Source organism: Lissotriton helveticus, chromosome 12, assembly GCF_964261635.1.
Source record: "Lissotriton helveticus chromosome 12, aLisHel1.1, whole genome shotgun sequence".
NCBI lineage: Eukaryota > Metazoa > Chordata > Amphibia > Caudata > Salamandridae > Lissotriton > Lissotriton helveticus.
The window spans coordinates 898417549-898443234 of NC_136073.1; the positions used below are offsets into that span (position 1 = coordinate 898417549).

General features: G+C 45.9%; 1 protein-coding gene across 1 annotated transcript in view; it reads right to left on the minus strand.

Moving 5' to 3' along the window:
* The window catches only part of KIF1C (kinesin family member 1C), a 710488-nt gene that overhangs the window by 335238 nt on the left and 349564 nt on the right, over window positions 1–25686 (minus strand). The window contains exon 5 of the mRNA XM_078671146.1: window positions 12165–12230. Within this exon, the coding sequence (XP_078527272.1) occupies window positions 12165–12230 (66 nt within the window). The remainder of the gene's footprint in view (window positions 1–12164; window positions 12231–25686) is intronic.

Genomic DNA, 25686 nt, shown 5'->3' on the forward strand with positions numbered 1-25686 from the left:
AGTGGATTTCAAAATAACATCTAGGCAGGATAGTGATCACAACGCTTTAGAAGTAGAATACGCCATCCCCTGCTCAGAGGTGAATGTGTCAAGTGAGCAAAAATTGAGAGAGGGACACCTCCTGGACACCAACAGGAGGAGGATAAGATGGGAAAAGCTTGCCTCTAGCGAAGAGAAGCTAGCCTCCCTCTACGCAGGAATTATCCCTATCCTCGAGGAGGCCTTTGACCTATGGAACCTAGACTCCCTAAAAGATACTAGCAAAGATTTAGCACAGGTACACGAACACCTAATCAGGAATCTTGAAGCTGATCTCTTTAGTACCAGACGACCTAGAACCCAGGGACCGACCAGAAACTCTTGGTTCAATAGTACTTGTCGACTGGCTAAACGAGACCTCCTATCCATCATAAAAGAAGGAGGCCCAAGGGAAGAGATCCGCTCTAAAAGGAGGGCTTACAAAACACTTATAGCTAATGCTAAAATAGAGTGGGATGTACAGCACTGGGAGAATCTATCAGAGTCCCTAGCCAAAAGAGACTCCCGTAGATTCTGGAGAATAATTAATCATGGAAGCGGGGATCTTCCCACGGCAATTGAGCCCAACATTGCAGAAAACGTCTGGCAAGAACATTTCCAGCAGCTATATTCCCCCGAGAATGAGGAGTTAGAACCAACATTACCTACCATTCTTGACACATACACCTCTGACCCCTTCACCATAAAAGACATTAGGGTGGCGATAGCAGGGCTTTCCTCTGGAAAGGTGCCGGGCTTGGATGGGGTGCCGGGCGACCTCTTCAGGCAGGAACCTGGGATTTGGGCACCCTACTTCATGGTCTTATTCAATGCAGTGCTGGGGGGAATGAAAATACCGGATACTTGGCTGGGAGCGGAGGTGGTCCCGATATTTAAAAAGGGGTCGCCCCTGCTCCCCGCCAACTATCGCCCAATCAGTCTCATTGATGTGTCCCAGAAGCTGTTCGGCAGATTAATTCTTGATAGGCTGCAAAGCTGGATGGAGGAGACCGACATTCTGAGCCCTCTCCAGGCGGGGTTTAGAAAAGGAGTCTCAACAGTCGATCAAATACTTAGATTGAACATTTTGTATTGGAAGACGGTACATCTAGAAGGTGGGTCACTGTATGCGGTCTTCGTGGACCTCCGCGCCGCCTTCTATTTGGTCCCTAGGGCTAAATTGTGGGCGGTGCTGGCTGATCTGGGTGTCCCTGGAGATATCCTACAGATCCTAATCAGGCTACACACAGACAATTACGCCCGAGTAAGATATGGAAAGGGCGGTAGGCTGACAGATAGGTTCCCTGTCCGAAGAGGGGTAAGGCAGGGCTGCGTGTTGGCGCCGACCCTGTTCTGCCTATTCACGAACGGGGTGATAGAGCATTTGAGCAGGATCCCCAATATTGATGCGCCACAATTGAACAGTAGCAGGGTGCCAGCGATTATGTTCGCGGACGACACCCTGCTGCTGTCAAAAACACCAATGGGGCTACAGAGAGTCTTGAGGGGGTTCTTGGGGTTCTGCAATGAAAAGGGATTAGAAATAAACCCCTCCAAGACTAAATTCATGATTCTTAATCATAAACCCAAAAGCTGCCCAAATCCCCGCCTGGGATCTACAATCCTAGAAAGAGTCTATGAAATTGAATATCTCGGCATAACCCTCAACCAGAACCTGACCTGGTTGCCTCACAAAACAAAAGCAACCACAAAATTAATTCAGAGGGCTGGTGCCATTACAAGAATCACCAAAAAATCACCTCTTCGCCCACTGGCACCTGCCATACACATTTATAAAGCCCAAGCCCGGGGGGGCATTACTTATGGGGCCGAGTTATGGGGACACACACCGCTACAGACTATACAAGTCGCAGAAAACAATTTTATTAGGCAATTGGCTGCTCTTCCACCGAGCACTCCTCTTCTCCCACTCAGAATGGACTTGGCATTACGACCAATTACGGAGGAACTGGGCCTCAAACCCTTGACTTACTGGAGGCGCTTGTGGAGCAGCCAGGATCTAGTACACTATAGAAGTGAATTGCAAGACCTTCTCAGATCAATCCACGTGGCTAAAATCCCATGGCTAAAGTACATAAGGGACATGTGTACGACCCTTGGAGTCCCAGAGTTATGGTCCAATCCGGAAGTAATGTCTGCAAGGCTCCCGAGAAAAGAACTTTCCAAATTATTTTACAACTTCATGCTCCAGAAATCTCTGAGTTCTATACGGGAAGGATCCTTAACCGATACATTTATCAAGGCAAAAGACTTCTACAGTCTTGAGTACGTCTTAGACGGTATGACGCCAGTGTTTGTAAGGAAGATCTTTATGCAATGGAGGTACGGTTCTCTTCCCCTGAGGTCCCTTACCAAATCCTGGGACGGCTATCTGGACTCGGAGAACTGCCCAGCATGTAACTATAAACTGGAAAGTGACCTTCACGTGGTCCTCTTTTGCAGAGCTTATAGCAGAATCAGGAGCTATTGGCTGGTCCCCCATTTAAGGAACCTGGGCCTCCGAACTTATGCCCCAGCCTACAGAGTGCTCAAAACAGACTTAACAGCTCCAACTGTGTTCGTAATGGCGAAATTTCTGACGGCAATGTGGAGAGTACGAGCAAGAATTATAAGGGACGCTGACGCTGTATGAACTCTTGGCTCTTAAACCAAAAATGTATTTATTTTAATTAGATTGTAATCGTGATTTGGGTATTTTAAAACACATAGCTTATTTCATAATGATTTTAATGGTGGCATTTATTTGTACATCTTTTATGATCTCTCATGATCGAAATAAAGATTATTTGAAATTGAAAAATTGTAATGCCCAAATAGTCAAATGTTCTTACTTTATCAAGGAGGGTGCCATTAGGAGAGGGATTTGGACGTGTGCTCTTTGTAGGGTTAAAGACCATGAATTTGGTCTGAGATAAATTAATCTCCAGGCCTCTCATATTATAAAACTGTGCAAACCCATCCAGGATGAGTTGAATGCCTAGGGGTGACTTGAACAATAACAAGGTATCGTCCGCGAACATCATCGCGGGTATCTTCCCTGTGGCAAGCTTTGGGGCATCGGTGTCTTTTATATTGTTTAGGAAGCCAATGAGTCCATTAATATAGTGACAAAATAGTGTGGGGGCTAAAACGCATCCCTGTCTCACCCCCTTTTTAACAGGGAAGCGCGAAGAGAGTTCCCCATATTTTCCGCATCTAACTTGTGGATAGTTGTCCGTGTGCAACCTCACTAGCACATTAAGAAGATGGGGAGGATTCCCAAGATCAGCGAGCACTTCCCACAACTTCTTTCAGGGCACAAGGTCGAAGGCCAACTTCAGATCAACAAATATAAGATAGAGGCTGCCACCCTCCATCTTCACCGTTTTCCAGAAAAGTATCTGTAATCTAAATATCTGGTCCACGGTTGACATGTTTGATCTGAAGCCAGCCTGGTAGGGGCTCAAGATTCCCTGCTCCTCCATCCACCCCTGCATACGGACCAGTAAGACCCATCAGTTTTTGGGTGTTATCGATTAGACTGATGGGTCTATAGTTAGAGGGTAGAAGAGGGCAACCCTTTTTAAATATGGGTACTATCTCCGCACCCTTCCAAGTGTCTGGGGGATTGATGCCCTTCAAAATAGCGTTAAATAGGGCGCACAAGTATGGGGCCCAAACAATGGGTTCCTCCGAAAGAGGTCCCCTTGGAGTTTGTCGAGACCCGGTGCTTTGTTGGAGAGTAAGCTGATAATAGCATTTTGAACCTCCATCAACGAGATATCCCCGCGACCCTCCTGGCAGTACTCCGAGATGTTGCTCGAAATATCTAGGCTTGGGCGGCCTTCCACCTCACAATCGTACAAGGACCCAAAATTGAATTCCCATGCCTCGGGCGCTATATTAGGCTCTATAGCCGGATGCCCCCCCCCCCTCACCAGAGCTAACTAGCCTCCAAAACAGTTTAACCACTTGGATGCTAATGACAGGGCCAGCTCGTCATGGAGTACCACCGGCCCTGTGCTTATGACAAGCTGACCTTGTCATGAACAAGGCAAATCTGGGATATTAGCACCCAGCGGGAATTGCCTGTAGCATTGAAGGTGTTAAAATCCTTGTCCTTCAGGGCAATCCTGAGAGCCTACCACCTTGCTATTCCCCATTCTTTCTTTTCCTGCTGCAAGATCTTCCTATGCTTTATTCTGGCTAGTTTAATATTTGGCCTGTCTTTGGCTTTCACCGCTTGCACAAGCTCTTGTTTTGCTTTGCGGCATTTGCTATTATACCATGGGCATTTAGATGGATCTATTTCCCTCTTTGATGTTTTCGGATAAAATACATCGTCAAATTTGCTACTAACTCCTCATGGATTATTTTTGCTTTATCTCTGTCCCCTGCGAGTACCTCCACCTGACCCAACTCCTTCATTCTGGTTATCGTGGGTATTGCAAGCTGGTAGACTTTTGCCAATTTAGGGGGAGATTGCTGGACATGGCTCCATCTAACTTTCCTTCGGATGTTGGTGGTTACTAGAGCACCAGTACTAAATGCCGGGTTTGGACAGATGGTAGATGTGCCCAAATTCCCCAGCTTCAGGGTTACAATCAGAGCGTTATGATCACTATCCTGCCTCTGTTGTACAAAGAAATCTTGGACTTTCTCCCTTGTTCTCGTTTCTACCATGATATAATCAATTAACGAGAGCTGGCCATCTCTGTTAAATGTAAATTTACCAGGAAGGCAGACTTAGTCCTCCCATTGCATGCCCTCAGGGAGTGGGATAGCGAAATGAGTGAATTTGCATAGCTAGAGGGGACCAGGCTTTGATTGGGGTGATCTGCGGATCAGGAATTGACCACTAAAGGTCTTCTTCTGAGGGAGCCTCCTGGGAATTGTCAGTTAGAGGCTCATATGGACAATTAAAGTCACCTCCTATAATCATCAAAATTGCTGTATCCAGGGTTGGAATATAGTGGCCAAGATAGTCTATGGGAGCAGATTCTAGTCTATTGGTCACAGGTCTTGAATAGACATTAATTAGTGCGATTTTCTTCTGGTCAGAAAATGACAGTAAAACACATTGGATGTCATTATTAGGAGTAATCAACTGCTCTGCCTTGCACCCAAGATGCGAGCCCACCCAGATCGTGAGTCCACCAGACGGGCGCCCCTCCCCCCCTTAGTGGCCAAGATGTTAAATGGCGCAAAGCCTACCCTATGGTGTTCTTCGCAGGCCCAGGTCACGTAGAATAAGCAAATATCTTGATTGTCCACAAAAGACCCCCAATCTGGACATATTATTTTGTTTTTGAGTCCTGCTAAGTTCCATGATAGAATTTGTAGTTCATTACTCCTCAGTCCTACCCCTATTGGTGCCTCCCAAGAGATGGTATGGGGGTAGGGGTAGGCAACCTGATGGACCCTAGCTGGAAGTACTACACTGGGTACTCCCATATCAGTACTGCCCAAGTGGGTATCAAGGGGGATGGGAATGGCCTCCTCACTTGGTTGGCTACCCACTGCTTGTGTGCTGCGCCAGTGGTCCAAGACCACACCACTAGCTCTATTCACACCTCTCGCAGCACACTTCTCTTCAGTAGATTGATCAAGATGATGTTTATCACAAATGTTGCCAATGAGATGACCCACCCCTAGTCAGTCAACCTCCTCCAGATTTTCATATCTGTTGCTTACTGTAATATTATACAGAGGGCGCCTGCTAAGGTTGCTCCACATTCCTTCCATAAGGGGACCTGGGCCCTCGGGTGGATTAGCGGAAATGCACTGCCTCTACGGTCAGAATTTTGTTGGGGGTAAAAGCAACCAATGAGCGGAGGCTTATTCCTGTGGGTGTATGGTAACCTGCGTTAGGTGTGGATAGCAATCTGCTTGCCGTGTTGGGGTTATTAAAGTTAATAACGACACACTCCCCTACTTCAGTTTTCCGAGCGTTGCCCAGCCAACCTACTCTGCGGACCATAATTATCTCCCCCGCTCTGGTATACTCAAAATGCCTGTACCTACCTTGCGAGCCAGAATAAACATTTGTTCCTAAGGTCAAGCTGAGATTCCTTCGTGTTAAGGGCAATTGGAGGGATACCTGTCATTATGGCAACATAAGGGGCACAAGCTGGAGGTTGATTTATACTGGGGAGGGGAGACACCTTGCTCTCACTAATGGGAACCTGAATCGGTGGCGAAGTTTGTTTGCTAATAACCTCCCTGTTTGGAGTCTTAGCCTTATCCCCTCCACTCACTTCCAATATACTCCTCCTATGTCTGAGCTCTTTGGTGACTGTTGTAGTTCTAGTGCTCGATTCCCTTTGTATGCCACTGGTTGAGGAGATCTCAATAATGTGCACCCCCCCACCTTGTGTGTGTGTGTGTGTGTGTGTGTTGTACCATGGGTAGCCTCTTGACTACCAGTACCAGACCCTCCCCTGCTTTCCTGGTCGCAGGGTAATTTCGTACAATGGATCTTGTGCTCTCCCAAGCTCTCTCCAGTCTCTCTATGCGGGCAAATAAAGGTGCTATTTCTTCTTTAATGGTAGCTCTTAGTTTAGTTAGAAGGTCAGCCATTAAACTGGCTACCCACGGTGGTTGTTCTGCAGCTGAGTTATCTGTTGGGGATTTGCCCTTTATCTGTTGTGGTTCATCAGATCCCACTGCGTCAACCTGGTTAGTCACACATAGCAAGTGCTGCTTTGCGTTTCCCTGTCTTTGGAATGTTAGTGAGCGCGCTATCCCTATGTGGTTGTTTCCTGATTCGATCAGCCCGCGGGGAGGGCAACATAATGTGTGTTTGTCTTTCTTGGGTCCCAGTTGGCGATATAGGAGGGTGGCCAGAAGGGGAGAATGACAATAAGCTATGCTGCGGGGTTTGAGTGGTCATTAGTGTCGGGGTCGCCTCAGACTCTTGTGGGAACATATCCGGGGTAAGAGGTAGCCTTCTTTCCGTGCTCACTTTTCACCATGTCCTCATACGAATGCCTTCACTGCCTGTGGACTGCTTGGCAAAAAGCACACATTTTATGCAGTTTGCCTACATAAGACACACCGTAGAGGAGTGTGAATCTTCCAGACCATGGAAAAACACTAAAGAGCCACAAAGGCATAATACAGAGGACGGACATGCTTAGAGATGCAGGGCTTCAATTGAAGTTAAAAAGTTTATTTCATTTCCAAGACAACCTCTTATACACATGAAAATCATTAACATAATTTCAGATTATAAAAGTGAGTGAAATATAACATCTGATAGATAAAAAGGGACACTATTTTATAGTTCGAAAATGCATGTATATGCCACATTCACTATACATTAAACAACGGATCCACATGCCTTAAAATCACATCTAAGATGAGAAACGCAGTCTTCTGTAGAACACCGATTTATTTTGCAATAGGTTAAACCTTCGCATCGAGTGTAAAGTGACTGGTGCATCTCCCTGAGTGAGCACTTGGCATCTTTTACATACAAAGTAGAAGCGTCTCCCCCGCCGGCGAGTCAAACTTTAGCCATTATCCTAATAATGCAAGTTTCCAGCACAATCCACTCCCTCAGTAACCATTATTAGAAGGTAATGTCTGCTCAAATGAGGAGGCTGTGGAAACAAATACTAAGAGAACTGTCTGCAAAGTAGGAACTGTAAGCAGGGGTTATGGGTACCACAACATCCAGCGCAATACCACTCGCATGCAATAACCCCGCTAACTACCCCTGCAGGCCCACAGGGCCCGTAACGCCCCCATCTCGCGCAGGAGTCTCAGAGATGTGCACGAACCAGATGTTGAAAGAACCCCCCTCACGAAACACTAGAGGGTGCGTGTTAGTACCAGTTTGGAAGTGTTGTCCGTTGCAGCAGGTCCCGTGTATTGGGTCTACTATCCCAACCCCAAACTTACTCCTACATGCAGGGCTACCTTACACAGCGGCACACTCAGACCCCAAACCGACTCCTACATGCAGGGCTACCTTACACAGCGGCACACTCAGACCCCAAACCGACTCCTACATGCAGGGCTACCATACACAGCGGCACACTCAGACCCCAAACCTACTCCTACATGCAGGGCTCCCTTACACAGCGGCACACTCAGACCCCAAACCTACTCCTACATGCAGGGCTACCTTACACATCGGCACACTCAGGCCTCACACCAGGTGTGGTCGCTCCCAACCAAAGGGCACTGGGCGGGTTTCTCGGGATCCCCTCCTCCCCCCAGCCGTACACTCCGCAAGCCCCTATGGCCCCCACAACAGACATTAAGTTTCTCACTCTAAACGCTCAGGGCCACCACACAGCCCGGAAGCGATACGCTCTCCTTGCGCACATCAAGCACAAATCATACTCCTGCAGGAGACACACCTCACTAAAGGGGAACTCAGAATTCTTCAAAAGAGATGGTGAGGCATTTTGTTGCGCAACTGCATACTTAGCATACGCGTGAGGAGCGTTAATTTGGCTCTGACCGGGAACCCCCTTTCTAGAGACCAGTAGGAAGGTAGAAACTGAAGGGAGATATGCCCTATCAGAAGGCTTGTTAGATGGTCAACCAATGTTAATAGGCAGTATCTATGCACCTAACACAGAGCAAGCAGCGTTCCGTTGAGACACTCTCGAAAAGCTTAGCCCAATTCACCACCTCACCATGGATTTTAGGGCAAGACTACAATTGTAAACTAGATCTCAACTTGGACAGATCTCATCCTCGCAAAACCACCTCACATGCCCACACGCAGACAGCCCACTTGGGCATGGTCAAACCACTGGGCACTAACTGACGCTTGGCTACATACACACCCGACAACTAAACTATTCGTTTCACTCCATCCCCAATGATCTATAGGTGAGACTGGACCGATTTCTCTGTAGGTCCACGATTCTCCCCATGATCCAACACTCGGATTACCTGGGCAGGGTACTCTCAATCATGACCCACATCAGGTAACCCTCAGATGGCACCCGCCCACACCTCAATCCCTACGTGGCAACTCCCCTGAGACTGCCTCCAGGACACAGTATTCCAGAACGAGCAAAGGGAAAACATGCAGCATTACTTTACCGACAATGCAAACACGACAACCTCTAGAACATTAGAGTGGGAAAGCTTCGAGGTAGTCATGAGGGAAGCCTGCATTAGGTAAATCACGGGTGTGCGGAAAACATTGGAACAGACAAGACGACAGAGCTATGCCTTGTACAGCTGCCCAAAAAAGCGGACAAAAACGCGATCCCTCACGCACAATTAGAGGAGGCTAAAAGCAAGTACGCAGAAGCCTGCACGGACCTCTGCAGATACAATTTCCGCGCCTATGCCGCTAGAGCCCACAGGGAAGGGAATCGAGCCGGGACCATATTAGCCTGGCTAATACGGGAAAACAGACACGCAACCCATTACCAGCATCATGAACGCAGCAGGCGCAGTCACCAAGACACAGTCGGAGATCACACAATCCGTACACGAATATTACGCAAAACTATACAGAGAGCCACAGACAGATGGGGGGAGCATATAGACAAAATCCTGCACTCTGTCACCATGACACAGCTAGACGCCGCTGACAGGAAAACTCTGGACAAACAGATCACACCGGCGGAGATTAAAAGTGCGATCTGCCACCTAGCCAAGAACAAAGCCCCAAGCCACGATGGCTTCCCAATAGAATACTATAGTACTTTTTCCTCCCAACTGGCCCAGAGACTAGACATAGTCTACAAGGCATCACTAGAAACCGGACCACTCTCCAAATCCATGCGCGAGTCCATACTGGTGACATTCCCCACACCAAACCGTGACCCCCTATTTAGATCATCATACAGAAAATCAGGAAATACGGGTAGGAGCAGTCAGGCTGGTGTGGAACGGGGACGCCTGAGATACCTCGGTATCAGGCTATACCACACCCCATGTGATCTCCTTGAGGGTAACCACTACAGAGCCCTAGGAGGCATTAAAGCACAGATTAAGTTCTGGCGCACACTGCCCCTAGCCCCCATAGGGAAAGTAGCACTATCGAAGATGGTGGAGGTACCTTGCCTCCTCTATAACTTCGCGAACGTCCCGGTGATCCCTCCACAAGCCTTTTGCCACAAGTTAAACTCATTGCTGGTATCACTGATCTGGGGAAGAGGACGCCGCAGTGTAGCTCTGGCGACTCTACAACTCCCACGAACCAGGGCAGTCTGGGTGCTCCATCCTTTGATGCCTACTTCCTCGTAGCGCAATTACAATGGCAATCACGCTGGACAGCAGGGCATCAAATAGAAAAGACGGACACGCAATCGGGACCCATGACGATCCCTACGATACAGATTTCTTCTCCTCCAGGTATCCAGCCCATTCCATCCTGGTGAAAGTAGCGAGGTCCTGCATGCTTCGACTCAACCACCTTTCCCGCACCACATCGTTGTACTCCCCACTACTGCCACTGGCAGGTCTCCCCAAGGGGCGCAATCATTACACCTCGCGGGACGTGTACGTCTGGACAGAATATGCACTCACAGAAGTAGAATCACTGTTCACGGAGGGCCAACTAGCCTCCTTTGAGAGTCTAACGGATGGGAGCGGGCTCCCCCTGGGCAATTCCTTCTACACAGGCAGCTCATTTCAGACTGCAGGAAAACATGGAACCTGACAGAAGGAGAACCACAGACAGACCCCACTCTACATGCGATATTCACCATGAGCACTGGGCGCCATCTAATCACATGTACATACAAATCCATCATAACACTCACGGGCACACCACTAACACGGAGCCAAGAGAAATGGGAAGAAGAGTGACCGAGCACTTCACGACATAGAATGGCTCCCAGCCCTAGAGCACCATACGAAGGTATTGCGCAACCAGAGCTTCAAAAATATTCAATTTAACATACTACACCGGGCTTCTCTCAAACCTGCGCGGCTTCAGCGTTTTTATCCTGAAGTACAATTCGAATGCCCCCGCTGCCGCCAGCCCAGCATATGCTCTGGACATGCCACGAGCTGCAACTCTACTGGTCAACAATACACACCACGATACAGAATCACCGGCCTGACAAACCTCATTACATGGGAGGCATGTGCCCTGGGAATATTTAAACACCAGAAAAAGAAAAAGATGGAAACACTATTCGCAGTACTAGCCCTGAGGGGAGTGACCATAAAATGGGGCGCAACGGAAGAAGAAGCCATCAGACTAGAGGAGACGAGGGGAATACGTCGCAACCCTATCTCCATGGAATGGCTGCTCTCCTGCACGAGTTCAAGCAGACACAAAGGACACCCATGATATCCCTGCCAGCCACTCAGACACCGCAACGCCCCACAACCCCCCGCACCGCATGCACAAATGCTCGGGCGGAACCCCCCATCCGCACACAGCCCACGCGTGCTGCGTTGAGGCAGCGACCCCTGGTGAAGCCCAGATCGCAGAAGAACACTCGCAGTCACAGCCCTGCACCCCATCCCTGATTCCACCCCCCCCCCCAAGTTAACCCCCCCTAGTTGGTTCATTAAAAACGTCACTTGCACACTGCCCACAACTGCAGCGGAGTTACTCTGACGAGATCCTAACAACCAATCGCATCACTACAGATCCAGTACATTCAAGCACACATAAACCATGTACGTAAGACAATAAACACGCCCAAACACTCAAAACGCCCACTTATTCACCATACTGGCAATTTAATGTAACTGATTGATGAATAACTGCAAAAGTTGTTGTTTATGCTCGTACAATCTGTCTGCATCAGAAATGTTTGATAAAAAAAGTTTATAAAAAAAACAAAAATGGGTATCACGTTATCCAGGTACAAATGTGCTCCTTGGCAATTCAACTGGGTGAAGAGGTTTGGATCTCAAGTTTTTACTTGAAACAAGGGCCTTTGGGACACAGGAAACACGGGCACCATGAAATGACCAGACAAGGATTTCTTGGGCGGACTACATTGTGCAACAACTCGAAGTGCTGCGATTAAACACTTACCATATCTTACACAAGTGCACACTATCTTTCCTATAAACTTTTCACGGACCTGTGCTCGCTCATGGCTTGCTTTTCTTTTGTATTTAAAGACACTATACACTTAAAACAACAACTTTGGGCGGACTTTTGTTTACGCATTGTTACTTGCAAGTACTCTAAAGATGCATACCTCCACGGAGAACGACAGATCAGTAGATTTGTTGTCACCAATCCGTGCAAAAAGATCTTCACAAAGCTGAAAAAAGAAAAAGAAATTATATCAATAATTTTGAACCACAAGGTCGGCCCAGTCCTCTCGTGCAATCCTGACTAAGCACACAAAACACCACAGAACCAGGCAAATACTGGCAAAGGGTTTGAGGGGATCCTCCCGTCTCCAAAGGCACAATTACATATTACTATTACTATGGTCACATCAGGACAGATAAGGAAAAAGCAAACACAAGGAGATGATGGACGGAGCACTGAAACTTTTCAGACACTCACCCCCAGACACAGATCTAGGTTGAATCTATCATCATTCTTTAGCTCACTTCGCCACTTCAGTTCAGACCCAGCTATATGCAAATCAGTCTTGACCTTGTGCCTCAGGGGAACAGTCCAGCCCGAACTGCCAGGCCAGGTCTTCCCTGAACCGGAAACAAGCATCTTGGGACCAGTTTCTGGTTAACACCCTTCATCAGCCAGGCTCGCTTGAATCCAGTGGCAAAGTGAGCAAGGGACCCACGTCTGGGCATACCCAGCCAAATTAGGGCAAACAAAGCAAACACAAGGAGATGATGGACAGAGCGCTGAAACTTTTCAGTGTGGGGCACAGGGAGATAAAAGCAAACGGGCGAGATAGAGCAATGTGGGGCATAGTGAGGAAAAAGTAAGCGGGCAAGAGAGCAATGTGGAGCATAAGCAGATAAAAGCAAACGGCCGAGAGAGCAATGTGGGGCATAGGGAGTTAAAAGCAAACAGGCGAGAGAGCAATGTTGGGCATAGGGAGTTAAAAGCAAACAGGTGAGAGAGAGCAATGTGGGGTATAGGGAGATAAAAGCAAACGTGCGAGAGAGAGCAATTTGAGGCATAGAATGATAAAGGAAGCGGACGAGAGAGAGAGCAATGTGGGGCAGAGGGAGATAAAAGCAAACGTGCGAGAGAGAGCAATTTGAGGCATAGAGAGATAAAGGAAGCGGACGAGAGAGAGAGCAATGTGGGGCAGAGGGAGATTAAAGCAAATGGGCGAGAGTGAGACAACATGAAGCGGAGCATGGGGGCCAGGTAGCATGCTTACTGGGAGCGTCCCTCCTCAGGTACCAGGAACTACACTACCAGGGTATAACTAAATATATACGAGAAGATTGCAATAGGAGGATGTGGGTGCCAACAAGGTTCATGCACAAATGGTCAGGACCCAAATATGGCTACTGGCACATCCCTGTTCGGTGGTTTCACCCAAAGACCACCTGGTATGAGATAAGTGTTCACAGAGTGAGTAGGTTTTGTGCTTTAAAAATTCACTTCAATCTCAGGGTTGGTGAAATCCCAAAGTTGAGGTTTTGTCCAAGGATTTGTTTCGACGATTAACCTGAACTATTTACTATGACCTTCTTGCCTGGGAGAATCCTTGGCCAGCAGGCCACTGGGCGAAACACGTGTCAGCTGTTTCTGTTCTCACCTGCAGTCTAAGAAAAGTATGTATGCTTTACCACGCATTTAATGTTAAGTTTTGAGGTGTGGAGGGTCTCCAAAAATAAGAATAATAAATGTAGCTCATTTTCTTTAAAGCAAATGGTGGTGCATTTAAAAAAAATAGTTACTTTAAATTTTTTAAGTATGTTTGAAAGTTCATGGCTTACACTCCAACATTCACAAAAGCAATGGGTCCCAAGAGGAACCCCTTAACTTTTCCTAACGAGTCACTAACTCCTCTGAGGTGTCGGTAACTTCCAATGGTTTGTGACTGGAATTACGGTTACAAACCAATGATGCAAATGATACCAAATCACTGTTTGGAAGGGAAGCCCTAAACACGGCCCTTCTAAAATGCAATTTAGCATCAAATTCCAAACCCATTTTGCGATGCGGTAAGCCTTTACTGAATTGCAAACTGAGTTTACTGAATATTTAAAAGTAGTTTCACAGTCCCAAACCCTCCAATTTTCTGAATCAATAGAAAGGTTTGCGACAGCAAGATGTCTTAGAACACCTGGCCCCATGTTTCATACCGGACCTAGAATGTTTGAAGTAGTAGGTTATTCTCCCTTTACCTACCTGTGCTTGCTGAGAATTAGTGCTGCGGTCAGCTTATTCAACTGCTGGGGTTAGCGTGGTGTACAACGCTACAGTTCGCCGGACCCGCTTTGCGGGTCCCGCTTCATTTACAGACTCTGTGGGGGCTTGTGAGTAATCCAGGGCTGCGAGCGTGAAGGCAGGGACTCGAACTTCCTTGAGTCCCTGCGAGGCTGATAGTTTCCACCTGGCCCGCTCTCCCTGTTGCCACGCCCACAGCTCACGGACCGAGTATAACTCCCAACATCTTCTGGCTACAGTGGTTCTCCCATTGCCTGCCTGTGCTTGCTGAGAATTAGTGCTGCGGTCAGCTTATTCAACTGCTGGGGTTAGCGTGGTGTACAACGCTACAGTTCGCCGGACGCGCTTCGCGGGTCCCGCTTCATTTACAGACTCTGTGGGGGCTTGTGAGTAATCCAGGGCTGCGAGCGTGAAGGCAGGGACTCGAACTTCCAGGAGTCCCTGCGAGGCCGATAGTTTCCACCTGGCCCGCTCTCCCTGTTGCCACGCCCACAGCTCACGGACCGAGTATAACTCCCATCATCTTCTGGCTACAGTGGTTCTCCCTTTGCCTGCCTGTGCTTGCTGAGAATTGGTGCTGCGGTCAGCTTATTCAACTGCTGGGATTAGCGTGGTGTACAACGCTGCAGTTCGCCGGGCCCGCTTCGCGGGTCCCGCTTCATTTACAGACTCTGTGGGGGCTTGTGAGTAATCCACGGCTGCGAGCGTTAAGGCAGGGACTCGAACTTCCAGGAGTCCCTACGAGGCCGATGGTTTCCACCTGGCCCGCTCTCCCTCTTGCCACGCCCACAGCTAACACGGATATAAACAGCTACCCGCGTACGCGGGACGCGCGCGGGACGAAGCGCGGAGCGAAGCCCGGGCAAAGGGCGGGCCCTCTTAGGCCCTCAGAGGCCGAAGTAGGCTGGGCTGGGCCCATTTTCTTTCATTTTATATTTGATTGTATTGTCCCTTTATCCGTGTTTCACTTGGATTTTGTCTCTTTGTTGGTTAGTTTTGGCTTTGCACAATTTTTTTCGCCGTTTTTCTCACAACTATATACATCTGATTCATTAATTTGCCTTACAGATTATAGTTGATATTTCCTTTTTTAACTTTAACCATGACAGCTAAAAAGCTTCGTTCAGGGAGACTTTTGTTAGGAAGGTCTTGTGCAAAAACCAGGTCTAACCCACTCAGAAACAAGGAGGTCCAAAACTTGCAACTTAAGGGCCAGTGTCATTTATTTCAATTATGGGAGAAGCCCAAAGATAAGAACAATCCCACGGATATGGATGTAGTGAGTTCTCCTGGGGGGTCTCCCAAGCCGGCTCTGGAGGGTCCACCAACAGAAAACAAATTAGACATGAACTCACAGTCTTGTGAAGAAATTAATCCGACACAACTCACTGCTTCCCCTATCACTAAATCTCCCACTCCTAAAGCCTGAGTGTGCGCAGCAGCAAAATACTCTTACAATCCCCGGGGCCAACCTGATTCAAGAACTAGTAGGAGAATCCCCCCAAAGGGAAGTAGGAAATGAAGATTCCCAAATGTTGGATATTGACTTGGAACTTTGTGGGCGCTATTTAGTAGATGGTTCTTTGAAGTTATTCGAGGCCACAAAAACCCCGCTTGGTTCCATTCCCTCGGGTCTTCGACTCTACACTAGCTCCCCTTCAATTGAATCCCAAGATATTTCCTTCCAGTCCAACATCTCAAAAAGCACTGAGCTGAATAAATCTGGTATTCATCCAACAATCTTCCCCCGCCCAGAGAATCTTGACAAACCTATCTCGGAGTCCCTGATCGCTTTAGAACATCTGCTGTCCTCTATTTTACTGCTATTGGGTAAATTTGTGGGCAGTAATGATTGTGTTTTAGAAACAGTTACCCAGATATTGAAGGTCCTCTTAAATAATTCTCTGGAAAAGATACCCGGTACAGTTCCTCAAGAAGATTTGTTAGGGCCTAAATCCGATGGAGATGTTCCATCAGGATCGGGGCAATTAGAATTTCCCCAAAATTCAGCCCAGAAATCCTCGCCTGCTCCCATCAGAAATGAGTTTAAATCTAATGAGCTTCATTCAGTCCCTAAATCCTCTGCACACAATTGTATTGTGGACTTGGCTCTTGAAGTGCAGAAGATATCGACGAAGCAGTCGATTCAAATTCCGTTAAAGAGTTTTTTCCATCTTCGCCCAAGAGACTAAGGAGAAGGGGGAAAAGGAAATATTGGAAAAGCCAAAAAAGTGTAGAGGAAAAAAGAGGAAACCTTTACGTAGAATCAAAAAAAAGAGACAGAGACAAATAATTTTTGATGAGGTTTTAGACCAATATGTTAAGAGTGATGATAATATCTTTTTGCCGGCTACTGTTGGGATTGAAGATGGAAATTTTAAGCAGGGCCCAATATGTCAAGTGATGATGCTCTTGCTCCCCCTGTTGAGTACAACGATATCATTTCCAGTTGTACGAATCCCAATTCTGGAAGCCCCATTATCGGACTAGGGAAGTCAACAAACCCTTTTCCGTTAGTGAAGATAAGAAAAACTGCCCCTGAATCAGCATCCGCTCTTAATCCAACTGCCCCTCCCTTTTCTGCCTCGGTAGATGAGGCAGTATGTCCTAATAAATCCTCGGTAATTGTAATGGAGGATAGCATTGACACGCTGACGTTGGATTTTCTCCCTCTCTTCGATACTGAATTAATAATCAATAGATCTTGGTTACTTAAGTGTTTTAAGGAGATGGAGAGTTTGAAGTTAATCCAAACCAGTGATATTGATTTGGTATCAATTTTGAGAGTCGAGGCAAGTTCTTGCACCAGGGTAAGGTTCTACTCTAAACTTATTGTGAACCTTATTCTGAAGCAGGCCGAGAGTTTTCAGAGCCGAGGGATTGATGTAATGCCCTTTTTTTCCCTCTGTAGAGTTGACGCCTCTGATCGGAGGTCTCCAGGCTCGAGACAAGCCGGTCCTCCATTTACTTTTGAGGATTTAAAGATCTCCCTTTCTAAATCTAAACGCCTAGTAACACATATAATTCCTCCCTCTTTATCCCTTAATGGAAATAGAGTAGAAGATAGTCAGCAATGGAATTGGTTACCTGGCGCCTTATCAGGTAAAATTTCGGACAATCCCAAATTATTCTCTCATCTTTAGCAACAGCTTAAACATTATTTCATGGAATGCTGCAGGAATTAATAATAGCCCTGAAAAAATGCAATATCTTTATTCCTTGAGGGCTAATGTGATTTGTATTCAAGAGACGTGGTGTGTGGACAAAATGATTGTGGGGAGGGATTATATCGTCCTAGAAGGAGGGGCTGTTGCTTCCAAGAGGGGACATGATAAAGGGGGAATTGCATGCCTGCTATCTAATCGAATAAAGTGGAATTATTCACACCACTTAGATCTGAGTAACCTTTTTCAGGCTGTGACACTATTTAGTCTTGATAACGTGGAAAAGAAACACCCCCTGGTAATAATAAATGCCTATATCCCCCCTGATGACTGTTTTAATGAAGTGTTAAAACTTGTTTTTGCCTTTAATAAACAAATTAAGGATACAATCCCCTCCCCTCATGTAATTTTACTGGGCGATCTCAATTGTAAAGTCTCCAATTTAAGCTTGGATCTATTTAGAAACAAGCTCAAAGAGGAAAATTTCCAGATCCCACAATCTCTTTTCCCGGAAAAAATCAGAACGAATAAGAGAGGGAAATTGCTCCTGCAAGAATTGTCCGAAACCGAGGGTATTATAGCTAATGGAAGACTTCCCTCTGACACTCCTGCTTCTTTTACGCATAAATCCAGTCACAGTGAATCGATCTTGGATTATATAATCGTTGAATATTGCCTTTTCCATCTTCTAAGGGATCTGGTGGTCTCACAGTCTGTATTCAGTGACCATAAGATAATTACTTTAACCCTTTCTATATCTCTGCCCCCTGCTGATCCCTGGATTCTTAATGGTGATCAGGTCAATTTTGGTGTTAAAACCGGAAGGTGTTTCTGGAACTCAAGTTCCATGAGGGGTCTGGAACATATTCTAGTTGGAACACTAAAAGATCTCCATAATTGGCTAGGGGCTGAATTAATTTCCTTTGAGGGTTTTATGAAGGAGGTCACCTTAGCCGCAAGAAAATCCAACTCAATTATAAAAAAGTCCTTACTCCCCAGATCGATTATCTCCCTAAATAAGGAAATAAATAAACTGGTGAGGGAGCAATACTCGTCTAGATCCCCCGAAAGATACCGCAAAATAGCCCTCCTAAAAAGAAGGAGACGAAGGGCCAAGATTAAAATAAAAAAAGAAAAAGAAGATTTTTTCTGGATCAATTTGCGAGAGGCCGCAGTAAATGGTCACGCTAGACTATTCTGGTCTATAATTGGGGAAGGCTGTGGAACTAGAGTTAGTCCCCGTCCTATTCCCATTTCGGAGCAAACATGGATTAATTACATTACTAATCTATATGCCAGTAATGGGCCAGCGGCTGAGAATGTGGTATCCTATAACGATAGTGATCTTCCAATAGATTTCCCATCTGAAAAAATTATTGAATTAGCCATAAAAGAACTTCGCCTCTCAGGTGCAATGGGGCCTGATGAGCTCCCCATATCTGTCCTGAAGCAGGACCCTGTTTCCTAGAGCAAAATTGTATTCTCTATATTTAGATTTTGTTTCCTGAATAAATCTGTCCCCTCGTCCTGGAAAGGGAGCATATTTGTGCCATTGTTCAAGAAGGGAGACAGGAATGAACCTAAGAATTATCGGCAAATTGCCCTTCTTGACGCAATTGGTAAAGTTTTTTCCAAATGTCTCCTATATTCTATTAACGACTGGGTTGAGAGGAATCATATTTTACCTCTAGAACAGACAGGTTTTCGCAAGGAACACGGCACTTTGGACAACCTCACCGCACTACAGATAATTTCTGATAAATATGTAAGGGTTCGTGGAGGAAGAGTATATGCGGCGTTTATAGATTTCTCCACAGCATTCGACAAAGTGGATCAGCCGTTGCTGTGGAGAAAACTAGCCGCTCTAGGTATGCCTCCTCTCCTATTAGATTTGGTTAAGGCCCTCCATTCAGATACATGGTGCCAAGTCCTTCAAGGAGGGGAAAGGGGGTTATCCCGAACTATTCCCTCCATCAACGGACTAAAGCAGGGCTGTCTTTTGGCGCCTTTGCTTTTTCCCTTATATATTTCAGATCTTCCTACATCTTTATCTGCTTGTGATGGTATTGCACCTTCACTGGGGGGAACTCCAATTTCCTGTTTGTTATATGCAGACGATATCCTTATATTAGACTTAACGCCCAGAGGGTTAAACAATCGTCTACATGCTCTACACCTTTATGCTGAACTCCACTACCTAAAGATAAATATAGCTAAAAGTAAAATTATGGGTATTTCAGGGAGGAAAAAAACAAAATATGAGAATTTTGGTTGGTCCGTAGGAGGTCATAGGCTGGAGGTGGTTAAGTCTTATGTCTTCCTGGGGAAAATAATATCTGATAACCTAAGCGACAAGACCCACATTGATAATAACTCCCGGAAGGCCCTTTCTCAGGGTAAAAGCTTGAGTGCTTTGTACTCTACCACAGGAAGAAGACATTTCTCTTACCTGTTAGAGGTTTTTAGGGCGAAAATCCCGTCATCCCTTCTGTACGGTATTGAAATAGTGGACATAGGGCAATGGGGTTTTTTACACGTTACAGAAGGAAAAGTTCTAAGGTTCTTAGCCTCTATTAACACTTCCTGCACAGTGGCGTCCCTAAGACTTGAATACGGTATCCGTAGTAGCTGGGTGCAGGGCTTGGCAGGGTTAGTGCGTTGGGTAGCCAGTTTGGCCAGAGGGGAAGTGGGGACCTTAAGACACATAATGAAGTCAGAATTGTTGGGCACTCTAAGGGAGTTCTCCTTAATCGTGAAGAACTTCAGGAGGGCTGTTGTGCTCTTACAATTGGAGGAGAGCACTCTTTTTACTCTGTCTACCTTACAGTTAAAATTACTTTTGAAACAGGCCTCTTGGGATCTTAGTTTCAGGTTGGACAGGTAATCTATCCTTGCAAAGAAGGGAATATCTCCCCTCACTGATACTTATGTACTAAAATGCAAGCAACCCTATGTAGCCTGGAACCTTTCTCACGCTATACGGCGTTTTTGGCTGCTTTTGAGGCATGATCTACTCCCTCTTAATAAGCTTAAGGCTAGGTGGTATGGATGCTCTGCAATTTGCAACTTTTGTAATTTGTCTACCCAGGACTTTATACATGGTCTCTTTATATGTCCTGCACTTCGTTCATTTCGTAGTAAGTGGTTAAGACATATTTGTTTCAAATTGAATATCCTCACAGCCAATTCTTTCTTATATGCTTTATATAATCCTCCTAATGAAATGTTTTGTTTTTGCATTTTACATTTTTTTAAATGTTTCTTAGATATCTACTAGAAGGTTTTAATAATTGTGTTGCATTGATTATTTCGTACTTTGATAATAATTTGTTAATGCTTTTTGTATATGTATGAGTACTTTGTATTACGTATCTTTTTATGTGGACCTCTTCGGAGTTCCAAAACATAATAAACAAACTTTAAACTTAAAAAACTTGAAACTTAGTAGGTTATTCACCATATGAACTTTTGACCTTTAAGGCCACTGTATGCATGCCACGTCTTCCTGTTACACAAAACCCAGCAGCAAAGCACAATTAAAATGAACTGCCTCAGAGAGGATGGCTTTGCCCTCTGGCAGGCTTCACCCCACCAAGCCCCCTTGAGATAATTTATTATTTGCCAGCCCATAAACTGAAATATTTATCTTTAGGAAGGTCGAGGGTGCGAAAGTGGGTTGCATGACTAAACGGTCCCCCCATAATTTAAGACTATTAAAGTTACTAAGGTGAGAATCCTTTTCTAATCCCTGCATCCAGCCCCTCAACCCTGTGCATGTCACAATGTCCTACAATGCTGTAGAGGCATTGAGGGAGAAGAATGAGCCCAAATAAAGGTGTGGCCCTAGAGCAGACCCCTCAGGGATAGTTGTTGAACTAGTCAGCGTTTGCAGTGAGGAGCCACAGGTTGGTTTCTTCGGACAGACACTTTATTTTAGTTGCAAGAGGGAGCTACATGATACTGAAGTTGTCGTACTATTGGCGTTCAGGAGTTACTTTATACACCATTAAATGTGTGAATGGCTGGGCGGTTAAATGGTAGAACCTGGCCACTTCATTTCTGTCAAGAATATTCCAGTCAGTACTGTGGGGCACACAACTGTCAATACAAACCTCAACACCATTTTAGCAGCAGGAACAAGGGCTGGAACGCACATCTGCTGGATCCAATAATGGATTCAAACAGATCACCCCTGAAGAAGAAATGGGATTCTCTCCTTTATCCATAAACAGTGGAATAGCAAAGCAAACAAGACTGCCCTTGAGAGGATGACCAGAGTTTACGCAAAGCAAATGTGAAGAGAAGAGGCTGTGACACACAAGGGTGTCAGTCTTGGAGTCTGTGTGACTGTACTTAGCAATGGCAGGAACTGACCTTCAAGTACCGACACTGCAATCGAGGGGTGTATAACATTAGTCACAGAGGAGCCGGTGGATACTTTACTCCCTTGCAGGGCGAGACCTAAGCAAAGGTCTGCTCACATTTTGTTAGTATGTTAAAGAACAGAATGCAACATGCTACATTCTACTCCGTGAAATCTAAGCTTGTGCGAAGAGAAACATAATGGATACATTGTTATTTGAATAGCTGCAAATATTTCAGTTTCCTCAAGTGCTATTGTAATGCCCTGATAACGCTTCAGGTCTGGAGGCACCGCTCGGCCCGAGGCACAGGGGTGGTGGGAAAAGGTCAGAAGTCTGATTCACCTTCAATTCTGAAATGAGCCTGAGAAGAAAAAAGACTGCTCCTTTAAATGGACCATCTTACAGTGAAACACAGAGTGGGGCTTTTATTTATTTATTTATTTGTGTGTTTTATAGAATGCCAACTTGACCCGTTAGGGTATCAGAGCGCTTTACAGGAATCATAGAATTGTACAAAAGGCTTGGAATCACAAAGTAAACAATCGATAAGGAGGGGGTGGGGGTTCTGGATACATAAGGGATAGAAAGACACGTATGTACAGTATACATTAACAATTACTCCAAACAAACCCCATTGCTGGTTACACATAGTGGATAGAAGGACACGTATGTACAGTTTACGATTAAAATTACTCAAGATAAGGCCACAGGTTTCTCGGTGGGGTGACTGGGTAATCCGAGAGGCGGCAATAATCGGAAATAGATCAGGGACTCTGTTATTGTTTAAAGAAGAATTTAAACGAGGAATTTCCCCATAAGGAAGGTTTTGACATCCATTTTGAAGTGTGCCAGAGTAGGGATTCTTCTGATGGCGGGTGCGAGAGAGTTCAAAATTCTCGGAGCGTCCCCGGCAAAAGCCCGATATAGGCTTTTTTTCCCGAAAACGTGCAGGTTGGGGCAAGAGGTCTCTGGCGGACCGAGAGTTTCTGAATCCTCCGGAGACCACAAGTTTCTGTGCAAGATATGCAGGGGAGTTCGAGTATAAAGCCTTGTGTGTAATGCAAGCTAGTTTAAGCTGTATTCTTGCCTCAAAAGGAATCCAGGTCACAGCTCTCAGGTGTGGAGAAATGTGGTTGAATTTCCTTATGCCGGTAAGTAGTCTGGCGGCCGCGTTGAAGAAGGCTTTTAAAGGTGCCAGGGACATCTTGGGTAAACCAGAGATGGTAGAACAGCCATATTCTAGACTAGAGATGACTTCCATTTTTAAGTCAGTGGCATCGAGGAAGGGTTTCAGTTTCCTTAGGTAGCTCAGTTGGAATCTAGCGGATTTGGCCATCGAGTTGATGTGGTCCCGCATATTCAAGTTGCAGTCAAGGGTAATTTCAAGGGATTTGCCAGAGTCCACGATGGTCGGAAGGCAATTTAAGGCTGCGATAGCTTTACTCCATGATTGAATCTCAGGGTTGGCTTTTGGAGGGGAAATTAGGAGAAATTCCGTTTTCTTTGCTTTGCTTTTGTATGATTAAAGCTCAAATCTCACTAACTTTCAAGGTCAACGTTATCATCATTGAGAAAGCAGCTTTGTATGGCAAGTGGTGGGGGTCTAAATTATGTACAGACTCAAAAGCGGTCCTCTACGGTTTAAACAGGAGGATGGAGATTCCAGAGGCAGAACCAACCGGGGAGACAAACACTCAAGAAATCTTTCATGACAGGAATGGTAGAAAGTGAAGTCTGAGGATGAACACTGTCTGCATGCAGTGGCGGCAGACAGACGTACTTCAGCCTATATTGAATCAATTAAAGAAGGTAACATGGTACTGCCTACTTGGTAAGTTCACAGTCCACTTACATCTTTAAAAAAACCAGATGCTGAATATTTTCCACCTTAATACATCTCGTAGAAGGATTACTTCTAGATCTGCTTTTCATTTACCCTAAATTCCAACTGGAAAGCTGTATATACCTTCACTTAGTGTCCACTATAGCACAGCATATAATCTTGACGTCCGTTGCAGAAGGGCTGACATATCTTTTTCTGGGACACGTGCAGAAATGTTTCCTACAGGCTTTGAGGGCCACATCATACAGCTAAAACTGCCCCTTGAGTAACACCAAATGCTCCTGCCTTTCCACGTAAGTCACAAATTCACCATGAAGATACAAGTTGCTCATTTAACCTCTTCTCCATCTACTAAGAAACACAGGTTTCCAAAGTAACAAAAAACAGTTGGCTATCCAAATAAAATTGAGCCTGAGGTGGATTCTTTATAATTCCCTTCACTGCTTATCTCCAGACTTTGAGGAACGTTTACAATATGGAGTGTTCTTCTTCCCCTTTTATATTCCACTAACATCAGCCTAGCCAGTTTACCCCTTTCTCGCTTGCCAGTAGGAGACTGAGACGTGTTCTCTGGAAACCACTTGACCACACTATAGCGGCACTCTAGTTCAAGAAGGCTCACACTCACCTTTCAAAGAACCTCCTACTTACTCCATTATGGACACAGCCCCAAAACCAATCTGTTGAGATGTTTGTCTAATTCCTGCATGAATGCACTGAAGCATCTGGGATGGAGAACAATTAGTCTGCACCAGAAGCTGCATGAATGACTGTGGCAACGTGACTCAGAAATCCAAGCACCCACTCATCGACCATCTAGAATTGTGCTTTATTTGGTTCTGTACAGGGAGGTATAATTGTATTTCAAGTATAAGACCACTATGTGTCCCATCTAGGTCCACCCGACTGCTTGTCATCCATGAGCCCGACAAGACCGCAGTGGATTTCTCAGAGCGGATTCTTATTCCAGGGCACCTGTCCATACTACTCTACCTCTTCTACAAACTCTGTCTCTAAACCCACCAGGTTTCAGATGTACTCCCAGGGGTCACCTAATGAATGCCTAATATTCCCAATCTGTGCCCACGTCCCCAGGGCGCTTCCTGAAATTCCTAACAGGGATTCAGGTGAACACCAGGCCAAGGGATAATGGGGTGAAAAAGCAGGCCTGACCAGAACATTATATGTTAGCAAAACTGGAGAAGGGCTTACCTTGCTAAACAAGCCAATCAGATCACTGGAGGGTGATCAACAAAAGGAAACACATGTACAGATCTGCTTCAGCACCATTTATTTTTTTAGAAAAAGAAAAAAAGGCAGTTCATTCAGGCACTAGGTTCGTCAGTTCCTGCACACACTAGAGGTGAGAAAGGCTAACTAAGAAGTAAAGTGAGTTGCACCACTGAGCTCAAACGCTTTAACACATTACTGTCAAAGGCAGACTGCAACCAATTGCATCACAAGTGTCATTTGTATGATGCTTTTGTGCTTGAAATATACGTTATGATTGCTGTGGTAGTAAAATCTGCACACGAATGAGGCAGATAGTTTAATATCTTTCACACAAAGCACGTCCGGCTGTTTATCGAGGGGATGGGAGAGGGAAGTGCAGTGTCAGAAGAATAAAAGTAGAGCAAGAATGAGAAATTCCTTTCAGGACGAGAACCCTCACTCACCGTTCGGTGACATGCTTCGTCATATGGGTTCCCTCCTCACACCGCGGTGACGGCTACGACTCCCCGAGGGGAGGAGCTGAGGTGTTTTTCTCAAGATGAGCATTAGGTAAGAGGTGAATGAGGGGCAGAGTGCTGGTGTTGGTCCCTTAAAGAGATCCAGTGGCATTTATCAGGACCATGTTGAGCAGTCATTCTGCAAATGTGAAACAATTATGGTACACAGACCGTGGGCGTCCAGGCGAGAGTTGCCTGGACGCCCACGGTCTGTGTACCATACTAATAAGGCGTACCTAGAGCCTGGAGAGTTGGTTTGGTCTATCACCTTTAAGAAAAGACAAACCCTGTA